The 21,729-nt window shown below is 37.1% G+C and overlaps 1 protein-coding gene across 1 annotated transcript in view; it reads left to right on the plus strand.

Moving 5' to 3' along the window:
* FBXL13 (F-box and leucine rich repeat protein 13) overlaps positions 1-21,729 on the plus strand; it is a 171,375-nt gene that overhangs the window by 19,239 nt on the left and 130,407 nt on the right. Inside the window, exons 5-8 of the mRNA XM_057732585.1 lie at positions 3,332-3,399; positions 4,234-4,388; positions 5,525-5,634; positions 7,901-8,068. Of these exons, the coding sequence (XP_057588568.1) occupies positions 3,332-3,399; positions 4,234-4,388; positions 5,525-5,634; positions 7,901-8,068 (501 nt within the window). The remainder of the gene's footprint in view (positions 1-3,331; positions 3,400-4,233; positions 4,389-5,524; positions 5,635-7,900; positions 8,069-21,729) is intronic.

Raw genomic sequence — 21,729 nt, forward strand, 5'->3', positions numbered from 1 at the left:
TGCTCACTTCTTTTTTTTTTTAAATTTTTTTTTATTTTTTGGGGGGTACACCAGGTTCAATCATCTGTTTTAACCCTGCTCACTTCTGCATTAAAGACATGGTTTCTTTCTGCTACTGTTGTTATTACTGTTAACTTTTATAGCCTATGAAAAATAAACAATTCAAAGTTGGGAGGGATTTAAATAAACACATTCAACACATATTTATAAACCCTGTGCTAGTCTGTTCAGGATGCCGTAATGAAAATATCACAGACTGGGTGGTTATAAACAAGAGATATTTATTTCTCACAGTTCTGGAGGCTGAGAAGTCCAAGGTCAAGGTGCTGGCAGGTTTGGTATCTTGAGAGCCCGCTTCCTGGTTCATAAACTGTCATCTTCTTGCTATAATCTTACATGGCAGAAGGGGAGATGGAACTCTCTGGGGTCTCTTTTCTAAAAGCGCTAATCTCATTCATGAGAGCTCCACCCTCATGACCTAATCATCTCCAAAAGACCCCACCTCCAAATGCCATCACATTGGGGATTAGGTTTCAGCATATGAATTTTGGGGAACATAAACATTCAATCTGGGTTGAATGACAAACCCCATACTATTTTGCTAGCATTATTCTAGAATGATACTTTATGGGATATTAATAAATTTCACAAATGAAATAAAGGTATGGTGCTTTAAAATATGGTAAGATATGTTAAGACAATTAATACATAATTTCTAGATGCAAGAATTAACTGAGCAAAAAAAGGAATTGCCCACCAGAAGAAAAATTATGTTATAATATGCTAAAAACCAAAAATTATAATCTGAAGTTAATGATTAATATTATATTAAGTACATCAAATATTATAGAAGTAAAGCCTTTCTTTCTTTAGGCACTATTTAAATACATCCATTTTCTCATACATAATAAAGTCAGTATCTTAAAGTTAAAAATTAATGGGACCAATCGCTACTGATATTAAAGAGCTATAAATTTAGTATCTGTAAGTTAGCAGTAATGATTTATAATGGCATTTCATTATTTTTTTTCATCTTTATTGGAGTGGAATTGCTCTACAGTATTGTGTTAGTTTCTGCTGTACAACAAAGTGAACCAGCTATATGCATCTTTTCATTTATGACAAAGTTTTCCCAGGTTTCACCAGCCTGGGATACAAGTAGCAGTGTTGTAGCAGCATCCCAAACGGCACTGCTTCTAGCCCCCGTCTTCATGACACAGGAGGTCGGTTTCCCCTTAAAATTCCAGCTAATTGCTTCTGGGAATCCCAAAGCTGTGCTGTGTGAATTCAAGAATTCCAAACGTCTCTGTCCCAATCCTGTGTATCCATCTGAAGGCGGAGTCTTAGGGCTGCTGCCGCTGCCTTTCTAAGAGCTGTGATGTCTAACTGAGGTGGAGCCGCAGGCTTCTTTAACCACAAATCCTTAAGATGCCAAAAATAGCACTCCTTTCTCTAGATTCCTTGCTCTACTCAAACCATACCTGGTGGTCACACTGTTCGAAAGAGATAGCTTTACTGAAGACCTCTAATAAGTCAAACTTGCACTTCAAGACTAAGGCCACGTTTACGTACATGCCAAAAGCTGTGTAGCAAGAACTTAAAACTTTCCATTTATTTTCCTACCAGTTTTGAAATGAAGTGTTTCTTGATAAAATGTTAACTTGAGGGACTACATTATTTCAAAATTTGGCATGATGTTACAACTTTGGTAATATTTTTATATCACATGGTTTCAAATTTTCAAAATTTAAAGTCACATGAAATTTGATGACACTGTGCTGTGTGTTCTGTACAGAAGTGGGGGAAATGCTTTTCCTTATTTTGTGTTGTACAAATAGCACTGTGTACCTTGTAGGAACAGTTCTTTTGGATTTTGCCTGCAGTCTCTTCTTCCATAAGGTTCAGACCCACAATCCATGGGGCTGAGACAGATGCCATGCAGCTCCCCTCCCCCTGCCCCACCCCAATGCTCTTACTCGTCTGGATTCCTTTCCCCCATAAAGATCAGAATTTAGTAAAGAAAGACTTAAATAATTGATGTTCTCCCCTCACCACAAACAATTTGCATGTAATCCCCATCAAAAGCAAGAACTTCCAAATGTCATTGAACATGAGGCAAAATATCAGGGGGCACATAGGCCTTTGTTATGTGCCTAAAATTAATCACATGATTAACATGTGTATGCTGTATCTATTAACTTACCTAAGCAGTTACATCAATGTGCAAAGGAGAAAAATGCTTGACTACCAACTTCCCAGAATTCAGAATTCTGGGAAGTTGGTATATGTTTGAACCAAACTTATCCCCACACTCAATAGTTGTGACCATATGTTTGCAAATATATATGTAGTAAACAGGTGGCAATAACAAAAGAAAAAACATACGTCATTTGCACTTAACCATGTACATATAATAAATAGGTTAATATAATACTATCTTTACTCTTTAAAGAATGTACAGAAGGTATGGACGATTTCAGCAATCCTCATTGAGCTGTTCCCACATTAATGTGTGTTATTGTGAATAACTGCAAGTGATGTCTGCATCTCTTTTGGCATATTCCACTGTTTAGACTTTTAATTTATGTAGTTTTCCTATTCCTGCTTGGCAAGTAAGGCATTCTTGTATTTTTTTTAACAGAGAATCTCATTTTTTTTTTTTTTTTTTGAGTTTGGGCTCATCCCCTAATTTTATTTATTTATTTTTTATTTTTATTCTTAAATTTTTATTGGAGTATAGTTGATTTACAATGTTGTGTTAGTTTCAGGTGTACAGCAAAATGGATTAGTTATACATATACATATATCCACTCTTTTTTAGATTCTTTTCCCATGTAGGTCATTACAGAGTATTGAGTAGAGTTCCCTGTGCTGTACAGTAGGTCCTTATTAGTTATCTATTTTATATATAGTGGTGTGTATATGTCAGTCCCAATCTCCCAATTTATTCCTCCCTCATTTTCTACCCTTGAGAAGGCAAAATCATTCAGTTTAATAGTGACCAGCCAACCCACAACTCTATACTCCTGTCAATATAGTTGATAACAATAATGCCATAGTACTTAGTGTAAAATGCTTTAAAGTAAGTACAATATAATAGGAAAATTTTAAGCTGTGATTTTATTTAAAAAATAGGTAATAGGCATACACAATAAAATCCCAAAATATATAAATGATATATAGTTCTTCTAGTCTGTTCCTGTCTCCCTACTGCCTAATTTTACTTCTCAGATGCAACCATCGCTCTCATTCTTTTGTGTATCTTCCAGAGGGAGCCTGTGCATTCCATTTATTTCTAATGCTTGTTATTTCATTTCATTCTTTATTTTAGGTGACTCCAGAATTAATGATAAAAGCATGTACTTTTTATACTGGACGTTTACTGAAGACCCACTTTTAGTAAGAACATGACTTTTATACACTATTTCTTCCTCTTTGTGTTCTTATGCTTGACATTCTCCGTATGAAGAACAACTCACTTTTGGCCAGTAGTGCTGATTTTATCTATTTAATCTTGTTTCCACCATTTTGTGTTACATATTTCTTTTATATTTAATAGGATTTTTCTGAGTTAAAAGATGCTCTTTACTTCTTCGAGGTATCACTTTGTTTTTGTTTTTTAAATAGAACTGCAAAATTGAAAGTATAGGTCCACAATCCCCTTATCTGAAGCCCTTGGAGACAGACATGTTTTGGAATCTAGATTCTCTTTCTAAAAATTTTTTTAGAAAGGAAATCTCTGCACATACTGTGTATTATATAACATCTTCAGTGGTGTCTGGAATGGCACATTGGAACCAAACATATCTGAGCATATTAGTATTTCTACAGTAAAACATATATGTATATTCTTACTAAGTGAAATGAAGAAAGACTATGAACAGCTACACGTCAGACTCAGAGAGGTTTTGACGCAAAATTAGTTTGGTTTTTTTTTTTGCATGCAAAATTAGTTTGGTTTTTTGCCTCTAAACAGGTTATGAACAAACAAACAGACTTGGATTTCAGAGCTTTCTGGGCTTTAGTTATGTAGGCAAGGGAAGTGCAAGCTTAAAGGAAATGCAAGGACTGGCTGTAAAAAAAACAATAAAAATAATTTAACAATTTCTTTCATGCTGTGGTTTTTGAGGAGGTAAAGGAGACCCAGTGTATTACCTCTTCTCTCTCTCAATTTATTTACTAATGTATTGCCGTAACATCAAAATATTATGTTTCTGTATTTTCTGCTTATAGCACGTGGAGAGAGATAGTAATACCTCCTACAACTGAAGATGAGCTTCTGACTGAAAAAATGGAAAAAGCAGTAGAATATGATAATTTCAGACTTAAAAAATGTGTATTTTACCACTGGTACTCTTATGTGAAAGGTCAAAAAGAACATCTTAAAGGTAAATCCTTACATAGTAACAACTGGGTTTTGTTTTCATGTATTCAAATTTTCAACAAACTTAACAGTTAAACATAGTTTGTACTAGAGAATTTATTATTATTTTTATGTCTAGAGAATTGTCATGAAATGTAAAGCCACTAATTTAAAATATTTAATAAGATTTGTCTCAAAGGGTTTTAGTGTAACAGAAAACAGGCATATTTAAAATAAAATTCTGTATGTATTTGTGTGATACATATATACACGTTTCAATATAAATAGGGATCTACTGTTAACTTTTTTACATAATAGAGAGCTGATAGTAGATAGATAGAAAGATAGCTAGATATCAAAATGGACTATTTTTTGTAGAGAGATCTTCATTTCTTATAGATATTTCATTTAATGAATACCTGAGAAAACTTAAAGAAAAATAATTTTCTTTTACTTAAGCCCTTGATGGTTGTAATGAGTGGACAGTGCATGTATGTGCTCTTAAGAGCAGGAATAGAGATTTTATCCAGCTCACTAGATATTGATTTGTTTATGGCTGCTGCAAATCAGAGAATCTTTCCTCTTGATTGGCTCCTGTTGGTACCTCACAGTGGACCCTCTGACAGTTTTAGCATAAGAGTAGTGGGTTTCTATTTCTGAGAGGAAACAATCAGCTATAGCTAAGAGTGGTGTCCCCAACGCCTGCCTTAATCATCTTCCTTCCTGGGCTGGCCCCTGTGTTTGAGCTTTGAACGCCTGTTTTAAAAAAAAATGTGTATATATATACATACATATCAATCTATTTAGTCATAGGGCATTTAACTAATTCAGAACACTACCTCATGATTGTATTTCTATGAATAGATTTGGAAGGTCTGGTTTTATAAAGAACAGATTTGTTAAAAAGAAATGATATATATCTTCACATTTTATTACATCTATTATATCTTAATTTATAAGGGCAAAGGTGATGTTAACAGGTTAATAAAGCCTTAGGAGTACTTTCTACTGCTGTCAAAAGTTATTAGTTTCAGATGTAATTAAAATAAAAAACTATCAAATGCAACATTGGTTCATGTTATAAACGTGATAGAATATTAAACATTTTGTTTTTTGAGAACAGCTTTAACTATATAGAGTAATCTAATGCATTTTCTTCAGATACACTACTGCGGATACAACAGATGTTCCACTGCTACAAGCTCATAATTATCCTAACTAAATGGAGGGATAAAGCAAGACATAAGTATAAAAAGAGAGAAGATGAGCTGGTATGGCATATCGGAAACTTAATTTTTTTAGAAACTGAATTTTGCTGTTACATTGATGTTGCCTCAGGTAGCAAAGCTATATGTGGAAAACACTAAAGTCCTGAATATTATATACTTTTAATGGGGTCCTTGTTCTTTTAACTTAATAATTTAAATGTCACCCCATTCTACCCAAAATATTTCCTAATATATTTCATATTTGTTTCATTTGAACTATGAACATCAAGGAAAAATCTTTTTAACATTTCATTTAAATTTATTGATAGAGACACTGAGAATTTTGTTTAAGCAAGTGTTCAGGTGGATATAGATGTCTAAAGTGGAAGAGAAACTGTTTGATATGATTATAATAGAGAAATAAATGATAAAAACTAAATTTATTCTTTTCTAGATAAGATTAAATTGCTATTTATTCTTTTTCAACATTCAATTTAATAAATTATAATCTTAATACCAAATTACATTTTAAATTGCTAAATTTAAAGGATCATTGTTAACTGGGACACCCATCTGGAATTAAAGCAATCAATATAGAGGATCCAAGCAAACTCCTCCAAACTTAAAAATATCCCTAGTTTGCTTTAGCTATCAGTACAGTATATTATCATTTCATGTTGTTTTAGAATTTTCATAGTAACTTCTAGGAACAGACATAGAAACATGCTGGAATTTTTTGCAGTTACATTATTTAGTAGGAAATGTTTTATTAGTATTCTTTGAAATACAAAGTCAGGATAAATAGGTAAGAGAAAAACAGGAAGAAATTAAACCCACTGTTTTATGGTTACCCTGTGGAAGGGATGATCAATGCCTCTCACCTCAAATTGGTTCAGATGTTGACACTGATGATACTACACACGTTCCAAGAGAGTAAGAAAAGATTTATTACTTGCATAATGCTTGGAACAGTGCTAGAGTCTGCGGAGGAGACTGAGATGCATAAAACATCGATCATTCTTGCTCTCTAGAAGTTTATCATCCCCTGGTATTGAACTGGTGTTCTTATAGGTTGTCCTCTAGCATCTGCCTTTCGTGGACTATATTTTCAATGTTGCCAGTTAAAAAGTTATACTTTGGGTACCACTGTTTTAGTCTGCTCCTTCTGTGTTTTCCATCACTCCTTGTACTAAGCTAATGTTTCAACCTGGCCCCCCAAGACTGGTCATTGACTGTCTAATGGTGAAAAGGTAACTGCATGAGCAGGCTGTCCCTTTTACACCCCCTTAAACTGAACGTCCCTGAGAGCAGACAGTATTGTTCTCTTAACTGTCCCCATTACACCGTGCATAATGTTTTGTAGTAGTTGATATATATTAGTATATATGATAAGATAATATTATCCTTACTATAGATATGTATTAAATAGTTGATTGAGTATTTAGAGAAATGTTTTCTTTTTTAGCTATGTGATATCTTGGCCTAACAATAATACTGTATTCACTAAGGTGGAATGAGGATGGCAGGTGTCTGCTGGGAGGAGATGCAGGGAACACTTTTGTATGCTAGCTCTCTAATGTGTGCTATTCCTTAGGCTCTAATATGTACATGTATTTTACCAAAATTGTGTGTGTGTGTGTGTGTGTATGTGTACAACACTTATTTACCCTTAGGGTTTTTTCTTGATTATGCAGTTTTAAGGAATGTATTGAAAATTAAAATGGGGACTTCCTGTAATGATAGATCAGGCAATTTTCCAAATTCTTTCCTTCTGACTCTCTCTCTTTTTTTAAAAATAATTATTTATTTCTTTATTTACTTATTTTTATTTTTAATTTAATTTAATTTTTTTCATTTTTGGCTGCACCATGCGGCTTGCGGGATCTTAGTTCCCCAACCAGAGATTGAGCCCGGGCCCTTGGCAGTGCGAGTGCAGAGTCTTAACCACTGGACCACCAGGGAAATCCCCTGACTCTTCTTTTATGGCTTCATGCCCTCACCCCTCCTGCTCCAAATACTAGTTCTGTCATTACCAGAACCTTGACTCTGTGGATTTCAGCTTCCTCATCTCTCAAAGAGAAGGCTGGACCACATCTTCAAGGTGACTGCCTATGACAATGTTGTATGACAACTGGTGGAAATGATGTATAATGATGGTTCAGAGACTATTACACATGCTCTGGACAATGGTAATTTATATAACAACAATGATGATAATATATAATGTTTGATTGGTGCTATGATTGTATCAAACATTGTACTTTATGTGTATCATCTCATTTAATCCTTACAACAATTCCATGGAATTTGTAAATTATTTTCATGGCAGATGTTAAAGCATGAACTTCAATTAAAACAATGGAGAAGCAAGTTAAAACTCAGAGTAAATTCTAGAGAAGAATACATTTCTCCCGAACGAAATGTGTCTGAAGTCTTTCTTGTAGGTGAGATTCCTGAATTTGACATTTCACAGTTACCCAAAAGAGCAGTATCACAGGTTCGTATGAATTCATGTCTTAACTAGTTATTTTCATGATGTTTGTTTAGAGGGGTTTTATGAACCTTGTATGAATGATGGAAGCCATATTTTGAGGAAAATATTTTTTACAACTAGTTTTGGGCTATTTCATTTTTTGGAAGTCATCCATCTAGATAGCTTTAAATTGTTATAATAATAAAAATGGAGAAATTAAAGCTGTAGTAAATAAGAATGAAAGGAATACCTCTCTTTCCTTCCTTCTTTAAGCATATGTTGTCATTTAAGGTACAACAGATTTTAGAGAATCCAGTGCTTACCTTTTAATCGCTAATCTCTAATCCTTTAACCTTAACATTGTATCTACACTCCGAATGTAAATGGGGCTTGTCATAGTGCAACTTTCAGTTAGTAAAATAGTTATGCCTATCATCTTTCTTCCTTAGATCGTGAGTTCATAAAAACAAGAATCATGTATCTGTATCTTACAACTCATTGAATTGATCTCTGAAATATAAGCCATAATTCCAACTACTGGTTATATTCTGTCCTATTTTGATAAATAAGCAATTTGTACTTTTGGAGACTACCAGATACATGGTGGAAGAGTTGTAAAATATCGCCATATTCTAGTTGATGGCAGATTTACATTATAAAATCCCATGTATTAAGTCCATCCTTCTAAGTGTAGAGACTTGAGCTCAAGTTAGTTTGGGGAATAAGATATCTAGACCCATATTTATATCTAATCTTGCACTTTACGTATAGCATAGAGTTAGGATGAGGACATTTTTGTCCACTGTGTACTCTTTATAAATTGCCTGCTCATATCTTGCTTGTTTTTAAATTGGAATTCCTATAATTTTCTTACAGTTTATAATAGCTCTTTATATACTGGGAATATTCACCGTTTGCCTGGAATGTATTTGAGATTTTTCCCCTACACTTGATACTTGCTTTCAATTTTGCCCATAGAGTCTTTTGATGAGAGAAATTTTAAAGCTTTATGTAACAAACTCTGACCCCTTTCCTCAATCCTGTTTTCCTGATCTCTTTTCAAATGTACCATCCATACCCACCTTTGCTTCCTTTTCTGTTCTAAGGGCATTTTGCCTGTATGATGTAGAATGTTTATATCAGATGCTTTTCTCTAATTTCTGCCATGGGTAGTGATGCAAGCTATTTTCAGTCCATTTTAGTCCATCAGTTTTGAGTCAATGAGGTGTAGTTGACAGAAAGTTGCATAATTAACTTCAAATACAAGACAGTTTCTCAACACGGTTTTGTTGCCTATCAGTCAAGGAACTCAATGGTATACACATACTAAATTATTCTTGGATGTCTAGGAGTATGTCTTATTCATATTATATTCCCTGATTTACAAGCATACAGAATATTTTAAAATATTTGTCAAGTGAATGTGTTATTTAAGAGATTATACTATGCTGCTCCAATTCAAGGTTAAGAAAGATGGTACAGATCTAGAATAAAAACATCAACGTTTTCCTCAGGCTACTTCTTGTGCTTGTGACAGTCAAATTTCTAAACAATTATTGATGAACAGACATGAAAGGTAAGCTTTCAATAATTAAAAAAAAATCCTAGTGCTGACTGAAACAGAAGAGAAATGGGATAAGGTTCTGAAAGATCTTTAGGCCTCAGAACACAGCACCTTTCTTTTTACGGGTGCCATATAGATGACTTACAGGGAGCATAAAAACATTTAAGTCCATAGTCTTAGAAGCTGGCTGCATGCAAACACTTCAGTGTGCTTCAAAGTAGCTATTTTATGCACAACATTCTGGGTCTAGTAATTCTCTAAGGTATGGGCTAATACTGCTTTCACCTGCCAATATAGGAAAACATGACTGAGAGTGGGGCTTAAAGAATTAAGGGCTTATTTTTTTTCCTATAACTCAAAGCCCAGAGGAAGGCAATCCAGAGCTGGTCCTCCAAATGCCAGTAAAAATGGAAATTTTCTGTCTTTTCACGCTACTGCCCTTAGGATCCTCTCGTTTATTGTCTCATGGTTGCAACATGGCTATTCCTCTTCCAGTGGCATATTCACTTACCAGGCCAGAAGAAGGGAGAAAATCACAGTGGTAGAAAGAAAAAGGTTGTCTACCTTTGTTTATTAGGACAGCCAAAGTTTCTCCAAAACCCTGCAGTCAAGACTTTTGGCGATGTGCTTTAGGTTAGAACTTTGCCACTAGGCCATGTCTAACAGCAAGATTGCTATGGGCCGAAGGGGACTTTGAGTGGGGGTTTGGGTGAGATAATCGGGCAGTCAACCTCACTGAAGGTGGATTTGAACTGCCAGTCATCAGTCAGTACTTAAAAGGGTGTTCCTTCTTGTTGGAAAAAAAAAAAGTTGGCTTCAGTAAAAAAGCAAAACAATTACAACAGATAAGAAACAAGAAAATATTTGAGAAGTCTATACACAGTTGCTGCAAAGGAACTCTGGTTTAATACTCCTCCATCTTCCAGTTCAGAGAAACTAAAAATGCCAACTAATAGAGAACCACAGAACCCAGAGCCAGTAAACCGTTTTATAATATAATCCAGGACCTAACAGAAACTTGTACATGGAAACTTCAGTCATTATGACGAGCTATGAACTTGCATGCTTTCTCATAAGAAGTCTTTTGCTTTGATAACATAGCGATTAAAAGTCCAGGCGTAGGGCTCAGGAGAACTAGATTCATATTTTGCCTTAGCTACTCACTAGCAATACAACCTTGGGCAGTTTCAGCCCTCTTGGCTCTTGATTTTTAAAACTTCTCCATTCTCATCAACCCAGCAAAACTCTAAACTTACAGAGAAGAGTTTATATTAAATTAATTGATGTTTGGATTCACTTTGGAAAAATCTCGTATCAGGATATGGGAAACATAGAATTACTGGGGATGTTCCTCAGGACAGTGACGATCAGTGCCAGATTTTGCATTTTAAATATTTAAGATATCATGTGGGTTATGATCAGGCTTCCTGTCCTTCCTTCCACCCCAATTCCCACCCCCATCTCTGTGTGGAATGATATCGAGCCCTTTAGAGATCAGATTTATAGAGTCTGCCAGAGTGCTCAAACCATAGCGTGATCTAGAAAAGAACACAGAAATTTCTGTGCTGAGCTTTTACCTTTTTCCGAAGGGACAGCTTAGGGTCCGAGAAATTAAATGACATCCCCAAAGCCAGACAACTACAAAATATGAGGCCAGGATCTGGTTTTCCTGACCACTTGGCTAAAATTATAGCCTCTATATCACTCTGGTTTTCCCTCTTGGAGAATTCTAAAAAAAATAGAATATATATACACACACGTATATATAAAAATAAAGCACAGCATTATTTATGGAGATATTCTCAACTTTTTCCCAGTCAAATAAATTGTCAAGAATATCCATTAAAATGTACAGGTGATAAAAGAGTGAATTTATATAATATTGTACAACTGGAAATTAATGATACTAACACTCATGTCTTGAACAGTTGGGTTTATTAAGCTTATTAATGCAATAGATTTGCAGAGTTAGTTTTTAAAATCATAGTTTTAAAATAGCATTTAATTTGGTGACTTCCCTGGCCAATGAATTCTCAGGGACTTAAGAAACAAAGGTATGAAAACATAAAAATGTAATGTGAGTTGGATCTAAACTTTATGTAAAGTTTTTGGAAGTATTAGTTTTCAAAACAGAGACTTGTATATTTAGACTGCCTAATGTTTTGAAGGAATAATTGAAAACAGCTATCAGTTTCAATTATTGGGATACAATTTGAACTTAAGTTGGAAAACTGTAGGCTTGCTTTTTAGGTTCTGTTTCACCATCATTTTCCTTACTATCATTTACGCATTACAAAAGGCTGCTTTGTTAGCAGATGGTAGAGCTCATACACTATCAAACTCAGAGCTAGTTGGCAAAGATCATTTTCCATGAAAATGCAAAATTTTCTTTGTATGTGTGTAGTTTCGCAGGCAATACAGAGAAAACTCTTATGCTGATGAATTTGGAAAGTCTAACTAATCTAGTTAAGCAATGCAATTGTCTTAAAATGAAAAAGCGCTTGATTAATTTAATAAGTAGAATCTTAGGGCTGTCTTTCATTTTAAATAACTATAATTTTTTGTTTGTTTGTAAAAGATAATAGTGTGTGGACTTGCAAAGACTTGTAAAATCACCTTCAGATTTTATAGTGTCCATGACTCATCTCACTTGGGGGTAAAAACCCCCTGGATAACCATTAAAACTTGTACCATGTTGCAGGAGAAGAACCAGATGGTTCAGGCCTGTTAGATTAAATTACTTGGAATCCTAAAACAAAAGAGTATTCTCAATGACTTTTTGAGTCCATGTTTTGATAACCTCAGGGGTCAGTCTGACCTCAATTCACCACAGCAGAGTGGTTCCAGGTTTCTTAGGCATGTACTGTGTGAACTTCAGATAAGGGAAGCTTCCAAAACCACACTGCTCCATCAAAGAACTATGTGTGTGTTGGCTCAATGTGTGGTGTGGGTGAAAAAGCAGACAAAGCCAAACATCTAAAAATCGCTTTAGGGTCAGTTTATTTGGAGTACAAGATTGTTCTGCCCATAGACCTGGCTTTCATCACTTTAGCCCTAATCAGTAATGCTATTTAAGTTAAGAAGTTTACAAATGATTTTGATATAAAGTTTTTATGACTTTTAAATTGTAGAAGATGCTACATTAATATTAGCAGGAACCACCCTTGCAAAATGATACATCATTCCTAAGGTGAAAAACTATAGCACAGAAAGAGGCAGCTACATGGAAATTGAGAGTGTGCTCCGGAGTCTGGGTGGCTGATTCCGTCACTTGCTGCATGACCTTGGGCATCTTGCTTAATATTTTGTTTCTAATTTGTCTCATTTGTAATGAGAGGATAATAATAATATCTCTTGCACATGCTACTGTGAGGATTAAGTGACTTAATACACACAAAGTGCTTAGAACAACACCCAGCACACATAATTTCTCAGTAGAAGTTACAATTTTTAATATATTGAATTTAGATGGCTAAATGACAGAGAAGCCATTGAAGAGAAAGTCAAGAAGACTGGATTCTAAATGTAGCCCTGCTGCTCTGTCAGCTTGCTGACCTCCCACAGGGCATCTAACTTCTCTTACCCTCAGTTTAAAGACTGAAAATTCCCAGCAAAAAGTACGTATGTACTTGTAGTTTCTTCTGTAAAATGAGGGTGGGCTAGATGGCTTCTAGGATCACTTCTAGCTTTAGACATCTATGACTCTTGGATAAAAACAAGCATCCCAGAAGAGGAAAATGTCAGGAGTGAATGTAGAAAATCCTACAGAGGGCTTTGCCCATGCTCATATCCCATAGGGAAGTCTTCTGCATCTGCTGTTAGTTTGACTAGGTCTTTCTTAAGCTCTTAGCTTAAATGTCCGCCATCGGAAAGACCTCTCCTGATTACTCAATCTAAAATTAATCCCTGCTGTAATTCCTGTTCTTTTCCTTCATAGCTATTACTTTTTAATAGTATTCTTGTTTTTTGGTCTGTCTCTCCCACTAAATTATATGCCTTTGGTGTCTTGGAATTGCATCTGTTTTGATTACTTCTGTTGACCTAAAACAAATATACTGTCAGGAAATTCTCCAGCAAAGATGTGTTTGTTCAGGATCAGCAGAGAATCGCAACTGGATGCCTGTAACCACTCTGAGTCACATGCAAGTCCCCCCATGGCAAGTAAGGAAAGTGCTTTTATAGGAAGGAAAAGGAATTTGGGAGGGCTAAGTAAACAAAGAGCCCATGGCTTCTCATTGGCTAAGTCTTTGCCATGGAAAGTAGAGGAGTCCTTCCTGTTGGGCTCTGCTATCCTTGCAGGTGTGAGAGTTCCCCTTTCTAGTCTCCCAAATCTATTTAATTTAAGTTTCTGTTTATTGATTTTTTGCATTTCTTTATCCTTAGCTCCTCAGAGATTGGCACAAGCAGGTACTCAATAAAGATTTTATTTACTTATTCAATAACTATGTTGGATGCTTACAATGTACAAGGTTCTGTTTTAGGTATTGGGGAAGTAGTAGTAGATTAGACAAATGCCTTGCTCTCAAGGGACTTATATTTTAGTGTGAAGAATCAGTAAACAAGGAAACAAATACACAAGGACATGTCATACAGAATTAAATGCTATGAAGAAAATATATCAGAGTAAAAGATGAATACCTTTACTAAAAGGAACACCAAGAGCAAAGGTGGGGTTGTAAATTGCTGCAGCCACTTATGGAAAACATGGAAGTTCCTCAAAAAGTTAAAAATAGAACTACCATATGTTTCAGCAATTCCACTTCTGGGTATTTATTTGAAGGAAACAAAAACACTAACTCAAAAAGATGCCCCATGTTCACTGCAGCATTATTTACAATTAGCCAAGGCATGGAAACATCCTGAATATCCATTGACAGATGAATGGATAAAAGAAAATGTGATACATTAGAATATTATTCGGCCGTAAAAAAGAAGGAAATCTTGGCATTTGCGACAAAATGATTAGAACTTGGAGGCATTATGCTGAGTGAAATAAGTCAGACAGAAAGACAAATGCTGTATGATCTCACTTATATGTAGAATCTAAAAAACAAACAACAATAACCAAAAAAACCACAAACTCATAGATATAGAAAACAGATTGGTGGAGGTAGGCAAAATGAGTAAAGGTGGTCAAAAGTACAAACTTCCAGTTATAAAATAAGTCACATAATGTACAGTATGGTGACTGTAGTTAATAATACTGTATTGTATATTTGAAAGTTGCTAAGAGTAAATCTTAAAAGTTCTCATCACATGAAAAAAATTGTAACTGTGTGGTGATGGATGTTAACTAGACTTACTATGGTGATCTTTTTGCAACGTATACAAAAACTGAATCACTATGTTGTATACCTAAAACTAACATAATATTACATGTCAGTTATATCTCAATTTTTAAAAAAAGTGACTGGGATGCACTGCTGTAGACGGTACCATCAGGGAAAGCTTCTCTACGTGAGATATTTGTTGAAAGAATTAAAAGAAAAACAATGCCAGGAAAACAGGAGAAACACTTCAGGTGTGGGTGAATAAGGTCAATTTGGCTGAAATGGAGAATTTATGTTGGGAGTAGCAAGATATAAAACTGGAAAAAATGGGACAGAGCCATATTGTTGAGGCCTTGAGTGTCCACTGAGGAGTTGGGCTTAAACCTGTGGGCAGTGACCTGATGGCAGATTTGGAAAGCTGTTCAGTGGGAATGAAAAGGAAAGGACCCATGTGAGAACCAAAGCACTCACAGAATTCTGAAACAGGTAGTACGTGTAGTAAAAGGATGAGTGAGGAAGCTGACAGGATATTGTTGAGCCTGGGTGACTAGAGGGATGGGAAGCTCAGAAGTAATGAAGTCAGGAGCAGAGCCAGATTTTTACTGATCTTAAGTGCGTGACTCACCCCACTCACTACTTACTCCTGACTCATGCCTCCTGCCTTGCCAAGTGTTTTTCTTTCCATACCATACAATGTTCCATTGAAATGGTTGGTGGAGCCTAATTCATTTTAGCAGTTTACCATCTGTTTTAGATGACTTGGGATCTGCACTAGGCAATTTACCAATTAACTCAAGAGTGTGTGTGTTATGTTCAGAAGACAGCTCTGCTTTTACTGCACTACAAGGTAAAATTCAATAGGAGAGAACTGCTACCCCTGCTCCTTCCCTGGCCCCATCATCTTCAATTTCTTTTTTTCTGTTGATTTATTCCCTTGTGTCTATAAATGTATTCAACTCACTCCTTTCCTATAAAACATTTCTCAACCCTCCTTTCTTAAGATTCTATGTTTCTCCTAACATGTGTTGTCAAACTTCTTGACTTTAACTCCCACCTGCCTACAAAGACACTCAAAAACTGCTCTAAATGGTCTCTACCTGGGCGTTCCAAAGGCACAAGCTAATTCATCATTTCCAAAACAGAACATATCGCTTCCTTCTCCCAACCCTCTCTTTCTCATGTATCTCATTTCTAAATGAATGGCATCATCATAGACTCAAGTGACCTAGTTAGAATCTGGGAATTATCTTTGACTCCTTTCCTTTATCCCCTACTGCATATGCTTTCCCTTTTTAACATATAATCTCTCTTTCTTTCTCCTCTCCATTCTCTTTGGCACTCATTACCTTCAGTGACATTATTATAGAAGCACCTTAGCTGGGTCTTCCAGCATCTATTCTTGACCTTGACCTTCCAACTTGTTTTTCATTTGCCCACCAGAAATGTCTTTTTAAAGTCACATGTATTCATGTTACTTTCCTGCTTATAATCTCTCCTCGACTCCCTATCAGCTCTAACACTGCCCACAAAGCCCTTTCTGTCCCCTCTCACTAGCTTTCAGCTTCATTCCCCACCATTTCTCCTTAGGAATCTTTGGCTCTAGCCATACTGAGTTACTTAGTCTGTTACTCAAGTACAAGACACTCTCTCCAGGCAATATGCCCTCTCTCTATAGGGTCCCCTTCTCTTCTTTGACTGGTTCACTCCTGTTTAGGCACAGCTCAGATGTCGTCTTTTCCAGAAAGGCTACCTTTGATCTTCTGTCCTCTCCCTTAGTCTTGATTAGTTACCCTTCATATATGTCCCCAGAGCCCCTGAGGCACTTCTTACTGTTATAATTGTCTATTTTCTGTTTTCCTCTTGGACTGTAAATGCCTGAGGACTGGGACAGCGTCTTACATACTTCAAATTCATAACCCCTAGATGCTCAGTTAATGTTGGTTGAATAAATTAATGGGAAATGATTTTTCCCCTTTCAGCCCCACCACCACAAACTTGGTCTTATTCCCAGGAATATCTTAATCATCAAATCCAATAGCTTATGCTCACTTCTTCCTTATTCTTTCAGCAGCATTTGATTATGCTTCTTCTTTGAAATGCTTTGTTTCTGGAGGGGGCGTTCTCTGGCATGACATGTCCTAGTCGTTTTCTTGGGGAATGATTTCTTTGTCCTCATATTAGGTTTCTTGCTCTTCCCTCTCCCCCAGCCTCCTCACAGCACCTGTGGATGTTGACCTTGGCCCCCCCCCCCCGTCTTCTCCATACTCTCACTAGATCTTGGGGTTCACAGATTTTCAACCACCACTTGATGATGTCAGTATGGACTTGCAATCATGATAGGGATGTTTTCAACTTCCCTACCATTTGGGAACTTTAACCTTTTAAATCTCAATGAATGTGAGGCCAGCTGTACTTTTGATGTGCTGCAATGTTGGGAGTGAGCTAGTTTGAGGGGCAAAAGAAATTTAATTTTAGATTCATTGAATCTGAAATGTCAACTGAACATTAAGTTAGAAGATCCTAGAAGTATCTGAGAAGTATTAAGCCACTCCTACATACAAAACAACTTTTCAGTTATATGGTCTAACATTTTCCCCAGGACAGTATTCCTCACAGATATTCTTAGAGTCTTAGGGGACAACATGATAACACCCTCTTCCTTGTCTGAGTTTGGAAACAACTGGGAAGTAGAGAGCTGGAGAGCTAAATATTACCTGATGCAGATGGTAGGGAACCATGGCTTGGGATCATTGACCAAGGTGACTTGCTAGTACTTTACCCTTGACTCAGACAGACTCATGCTCAGTCACTGCACAGCCTGGGCTGCTGCAGCCCGCCCTCAGCCTGCTGAGAGCAGCCAGGATGTGTGCATTTGCTTTCATGGAGTGGAGCAGCAGCTGAATTGCAGGCCTGGTTGTTTCTCCCAAATTCCCCAGTCAGGTACATCCCTCCTCTTTACCTGGGGAGATGTGAGGGGTGGAGAGAGAGCCCTGGAGTGTTACTGAAGTGCTTTCAGATGGGAATATGAGGCCAAGAAAATGAAGTGTCTCCAGTAATAGTAATGTGTATCCAGCCTCTGGTCTAACGCTTTCTGTGCTTGACAGGTTGTTGACTTTGGGGTGCATTCTGTTCGCTTTGGGGAAGGATTAGATATGTAATTAGTGAGTTGTTTCTCATATCAAAGCAGAGAAAGCAGCTTCCTCAGCACCTTTTGACCCTAGTTCTTTCTGCTGCATCCGCAAGGAATAAGACCAAGTCTGTCAATTATTAAGCATAGCTATGATTTTATTTGCTAGTCTTTATGTGGTTACAAATTCCAAGTTCAGTCAGCTGTTTATTTTTCTGTCACAGTTTCTAGTCTCAACTCTCCCCACCTCCACTCCTGCCACCATCTTGTTTGCCATCTAATGAGAAGTCTCTATTTGTAGGTCCCTCATAGAGTGGGATGGGCCATGTTTTCTGCTCCACCCTGAGTGGGACCAACCCTCAAAGTACAGGTGAGCTCTCCAGGTAACAGGCGGCCTGGATCCCTTCGTACTTTTATACTCGGCTCCCTCCTTATCCTGGTCCTGAGTTTCCCCTTCAAGTAGCAGTGTGAGAGGAAACTACACAAGACAATGTGCATATCCACTCAGGTGACTTACTACTCAGCACTGAGGCAGGTGAGAATCCACGGGAGTAGGAGCACCCAGGGTGTGTCTTGCGCGCAGGTTCAAGTTAATCCTTTTATATGGCAAGCTCTGTCTCCCAGGTAGAGCTACCCAGGTCTTTTAAGGCTCTGACCACTTATGGTTTCACTCAGAGCTTGCGGATTTCCTCATAATGCTGCCTGCAGCGTGAAGGCTTCCTTTGCCAGAGTAATAGGGGGTGGAGAATGCACCTGGCCGAGACCCTCAACCCCATGCGGTCCGATCCCCATTGTGTTCCTAGCTGCCGTTACCTTCATGGTTAAAACATGTAAATCACTCCATATTCCTGTCTATGCCCCTTTGTTTTGTCTTTCTAATTTTCATACAACGTGGCTTATCTGGTTGGTTTTTCCTGAGCCTTCTAATTTATCTTCTGCTTCCACTACCTAACCCTGATGCCTGCTTCTCCTCTGCTATGCAATGGCTGCCTCCTCCAATCAGTGCTTCACACTCAACGGGGCCAAAGTTAGAAGAAATATTCTAAGTGTGATTTGATCCATGCAGCATCCAGTGCAAGTCTCACCTCCTTTAAAGTGGACATTCCTGAAGCCCATCTTTGCTCTCACTTTTCCACTGAAGTTGTGCTAGCTAGACTCTCCATTGACCTTCAACAGCTGATGAAAATGTTATAACTTTATTGACCTTTCTGTGACCTGACATGGACGACAACTTCTTCAGCATTAAATCTCTGTCTAAATGCAAATCAAAACTACAAGGAGGTACCACCTCACACTAGTCAGAATGGCCACCATTAAAAACTCTACAAATAAGAAATGCTGGAGAGGGTGTAGAGAAAAGGGAACCCTCCTACACTGTTGGTGGGAGTGTAAAGTAGTGCAATCACTGTGGAAAACAGTAGGGAGGTTCCTCAGAAAATTAAAACTAGAATTATCATATGATCCAGCAGTCCCACTCCTGAGCATATATTCAGACAAAACTGTAATTCTAAAAGATACATGCACCCTTATGTTCATAGCAGCACTATTCACAATAGTCAAGACATGGAAACAACCTAAACGTCCATCGACAAATGAATGGATAAAGAAGATGTGGTACATACATACGATGGAATACTACTCAGCCATTTAAAAAGAATGAAATAATGCCATTTGCAGCAACATGGATGCAACTAGAGATTATCATACTAGGCGAAGGAAGAAAGAGGAAGACAAATACCATATGATATCACTTATATGCAGAATCTAAAATATGATACAAATAAACCTATCTATGAAACAGAAACAGAATCATAGAGACATAGAGAACAGACTTGTGGTTGACAAGGGGGGAGTAGGGGAGGGGAGGGATGGAGTGGGAGGTTGGGGTTAGCAGATGTAAGCTTTTATGTATAGAATGGATATGCAACAAGGTCCTACTGTATAGCACAGATAACTATATTCAAAATCCTATGATAAACCATAATGGAAAAGAACATAGAAAAAGAATGTGTGTGTATATGTGTGTATATATATATAAACAGATTCACTTTGCTGTACAGCAGAAATTAACACAACATTGTAAATCAACTATACTTCAGTTAAAAAATATTGAAGAAAAATCTCTCTTTAAACTCAGCCTCAGTGACAACACTCCCTCCTGGTTTTCTGTCTACCTCTGTGAGCATTTCTTTTAAGATTCCTCTAGAGATAATGTGTTCCTATTCACTTCTTGTATGATGGTGTTTGTAAAGTCTACATCATTGCTTCTCTGATCTTCTCATTCCATTCTCAATCTCTGGGTGATTTCAAATATATGCTTTAAGTTATATATTGTTTAATCTTGACTCTCAAATCTATATATCTCCAGCCAGCTTTCTCTTCTGAGACCCAGGCCATTATCAGCAATGCCTGCTGAGTAACTCTATCTGAATGTTCCACAGCATCTACCCCTACCTAATATGTCCAACCTAAAAACATCACCTCCCTACTGCCCTTGGGGGACTTCTCTCCACCCCTCCATATTCCTGGCCTTTCTTGGTAAATAGCATCATCACTTGTCACCCAAATTAGAACTTTGGGGGTCATCCTAAACTTCTCCTTTTATTTTTGTTCTCCACATTCAATTAGTGATTGGCAAATGATATCCATTCAAGATGTTTTTCTGCATAGGAATAAATATAAAATGGGATTCACATTTTTTTTTTCAAATTTTGCTGTATAATGGAGCTCATATTTTTTATTGCACTATTTTAAATCCACAGAATTCAAATTTGTATAAAATGCAATCACGCCACACTAAGAATTATGTCAGGGTTTCTACCACAAGTTATCTCAGGTAATTCTCCTAAAAGCTTTGTGAAATAGGCATTAATTTTTCCTTTTTGCAAACGGAAGAAATGATGCTTGGAAAGTATGTTAAATCACAGAGATACGGTTGGGACTGGTTTGAGTCTGTCTGACTGAACAAGTCCTTTAAACTTTGTAGAGTATGAATTATATTCCCTAATATTTGGATGAAAATAAAGGTCATATTTATTTATTTTCCCACATCAGGTCAGTCTGCTACATGTTCCCACCCATTTGGCAGCCAGTAAAGTCAATCTCAACCTGAGATGTAATCCTAACTCCCCCCACTGGACCCTGCTCCTTGATTGTGCAAGAGTCTTAGTGGACTCTTAGAGCCCAAGTACCCAAGGAGAGCACTGGACTTGAGCCCACACTGGCCACCATACTTGTGCTTCCTTAGTTGACTCAGTCCCTTGAAGGCAGGAGGCTCCACAGTTCCTGAACCAAGCTTGGGCACAGGGATTTCTACCATGGTGCTCAAGGCAGGCTTTTTAGTGGTCAGTTGCTGTGGCCTTCAGAAGGCTCCCATTAGGGAGCCTGTTGCTTCTTAGGAGGTTCTGCATGGGAATGCAGCACAGATGTCTGCCAGTAAACTCCCATTCTTTCCCTAAGTGGTGAAATCAGGAATTGAGGTAGGGTATATTTGAATCTGAGTCTTGTTTTTTCCTCTACTACATCATATTGCCTATCCTTGAATCTGTGTTGAACAAAAATGCTGATGTCTTCTTTATCTGAACTGCTGGCCAGCAGTTTTACCTTATGTCATGGCTTTTCTCAAGCTAAACACAGCAGCTCCTGTTATTCCTGTTCAATTTCTTTTTGTTGATTTTGGTTCTGATGCCAATATTCAGTGAGTTAGCGATGTCGTACAGCCTGT

The sequence above is a fragment of the Hippopotamus amphibius genome, chromosome 4 (assembly GCF_030028045.1).
Source record: "Hippopotamus amphibius kiboko isolate mHipAmp2 chromosome 4, mHipAmp2.hap2, whole genome shotgun sequence".
Classification (NCBI taxonomy): domain Eukaryota; kingdom Metazoa; phylum Chordata; class Mammalia; order Artiodactyla; family Hippopotamidae; genus Hippopotamus; species Hippopotamus amphibius.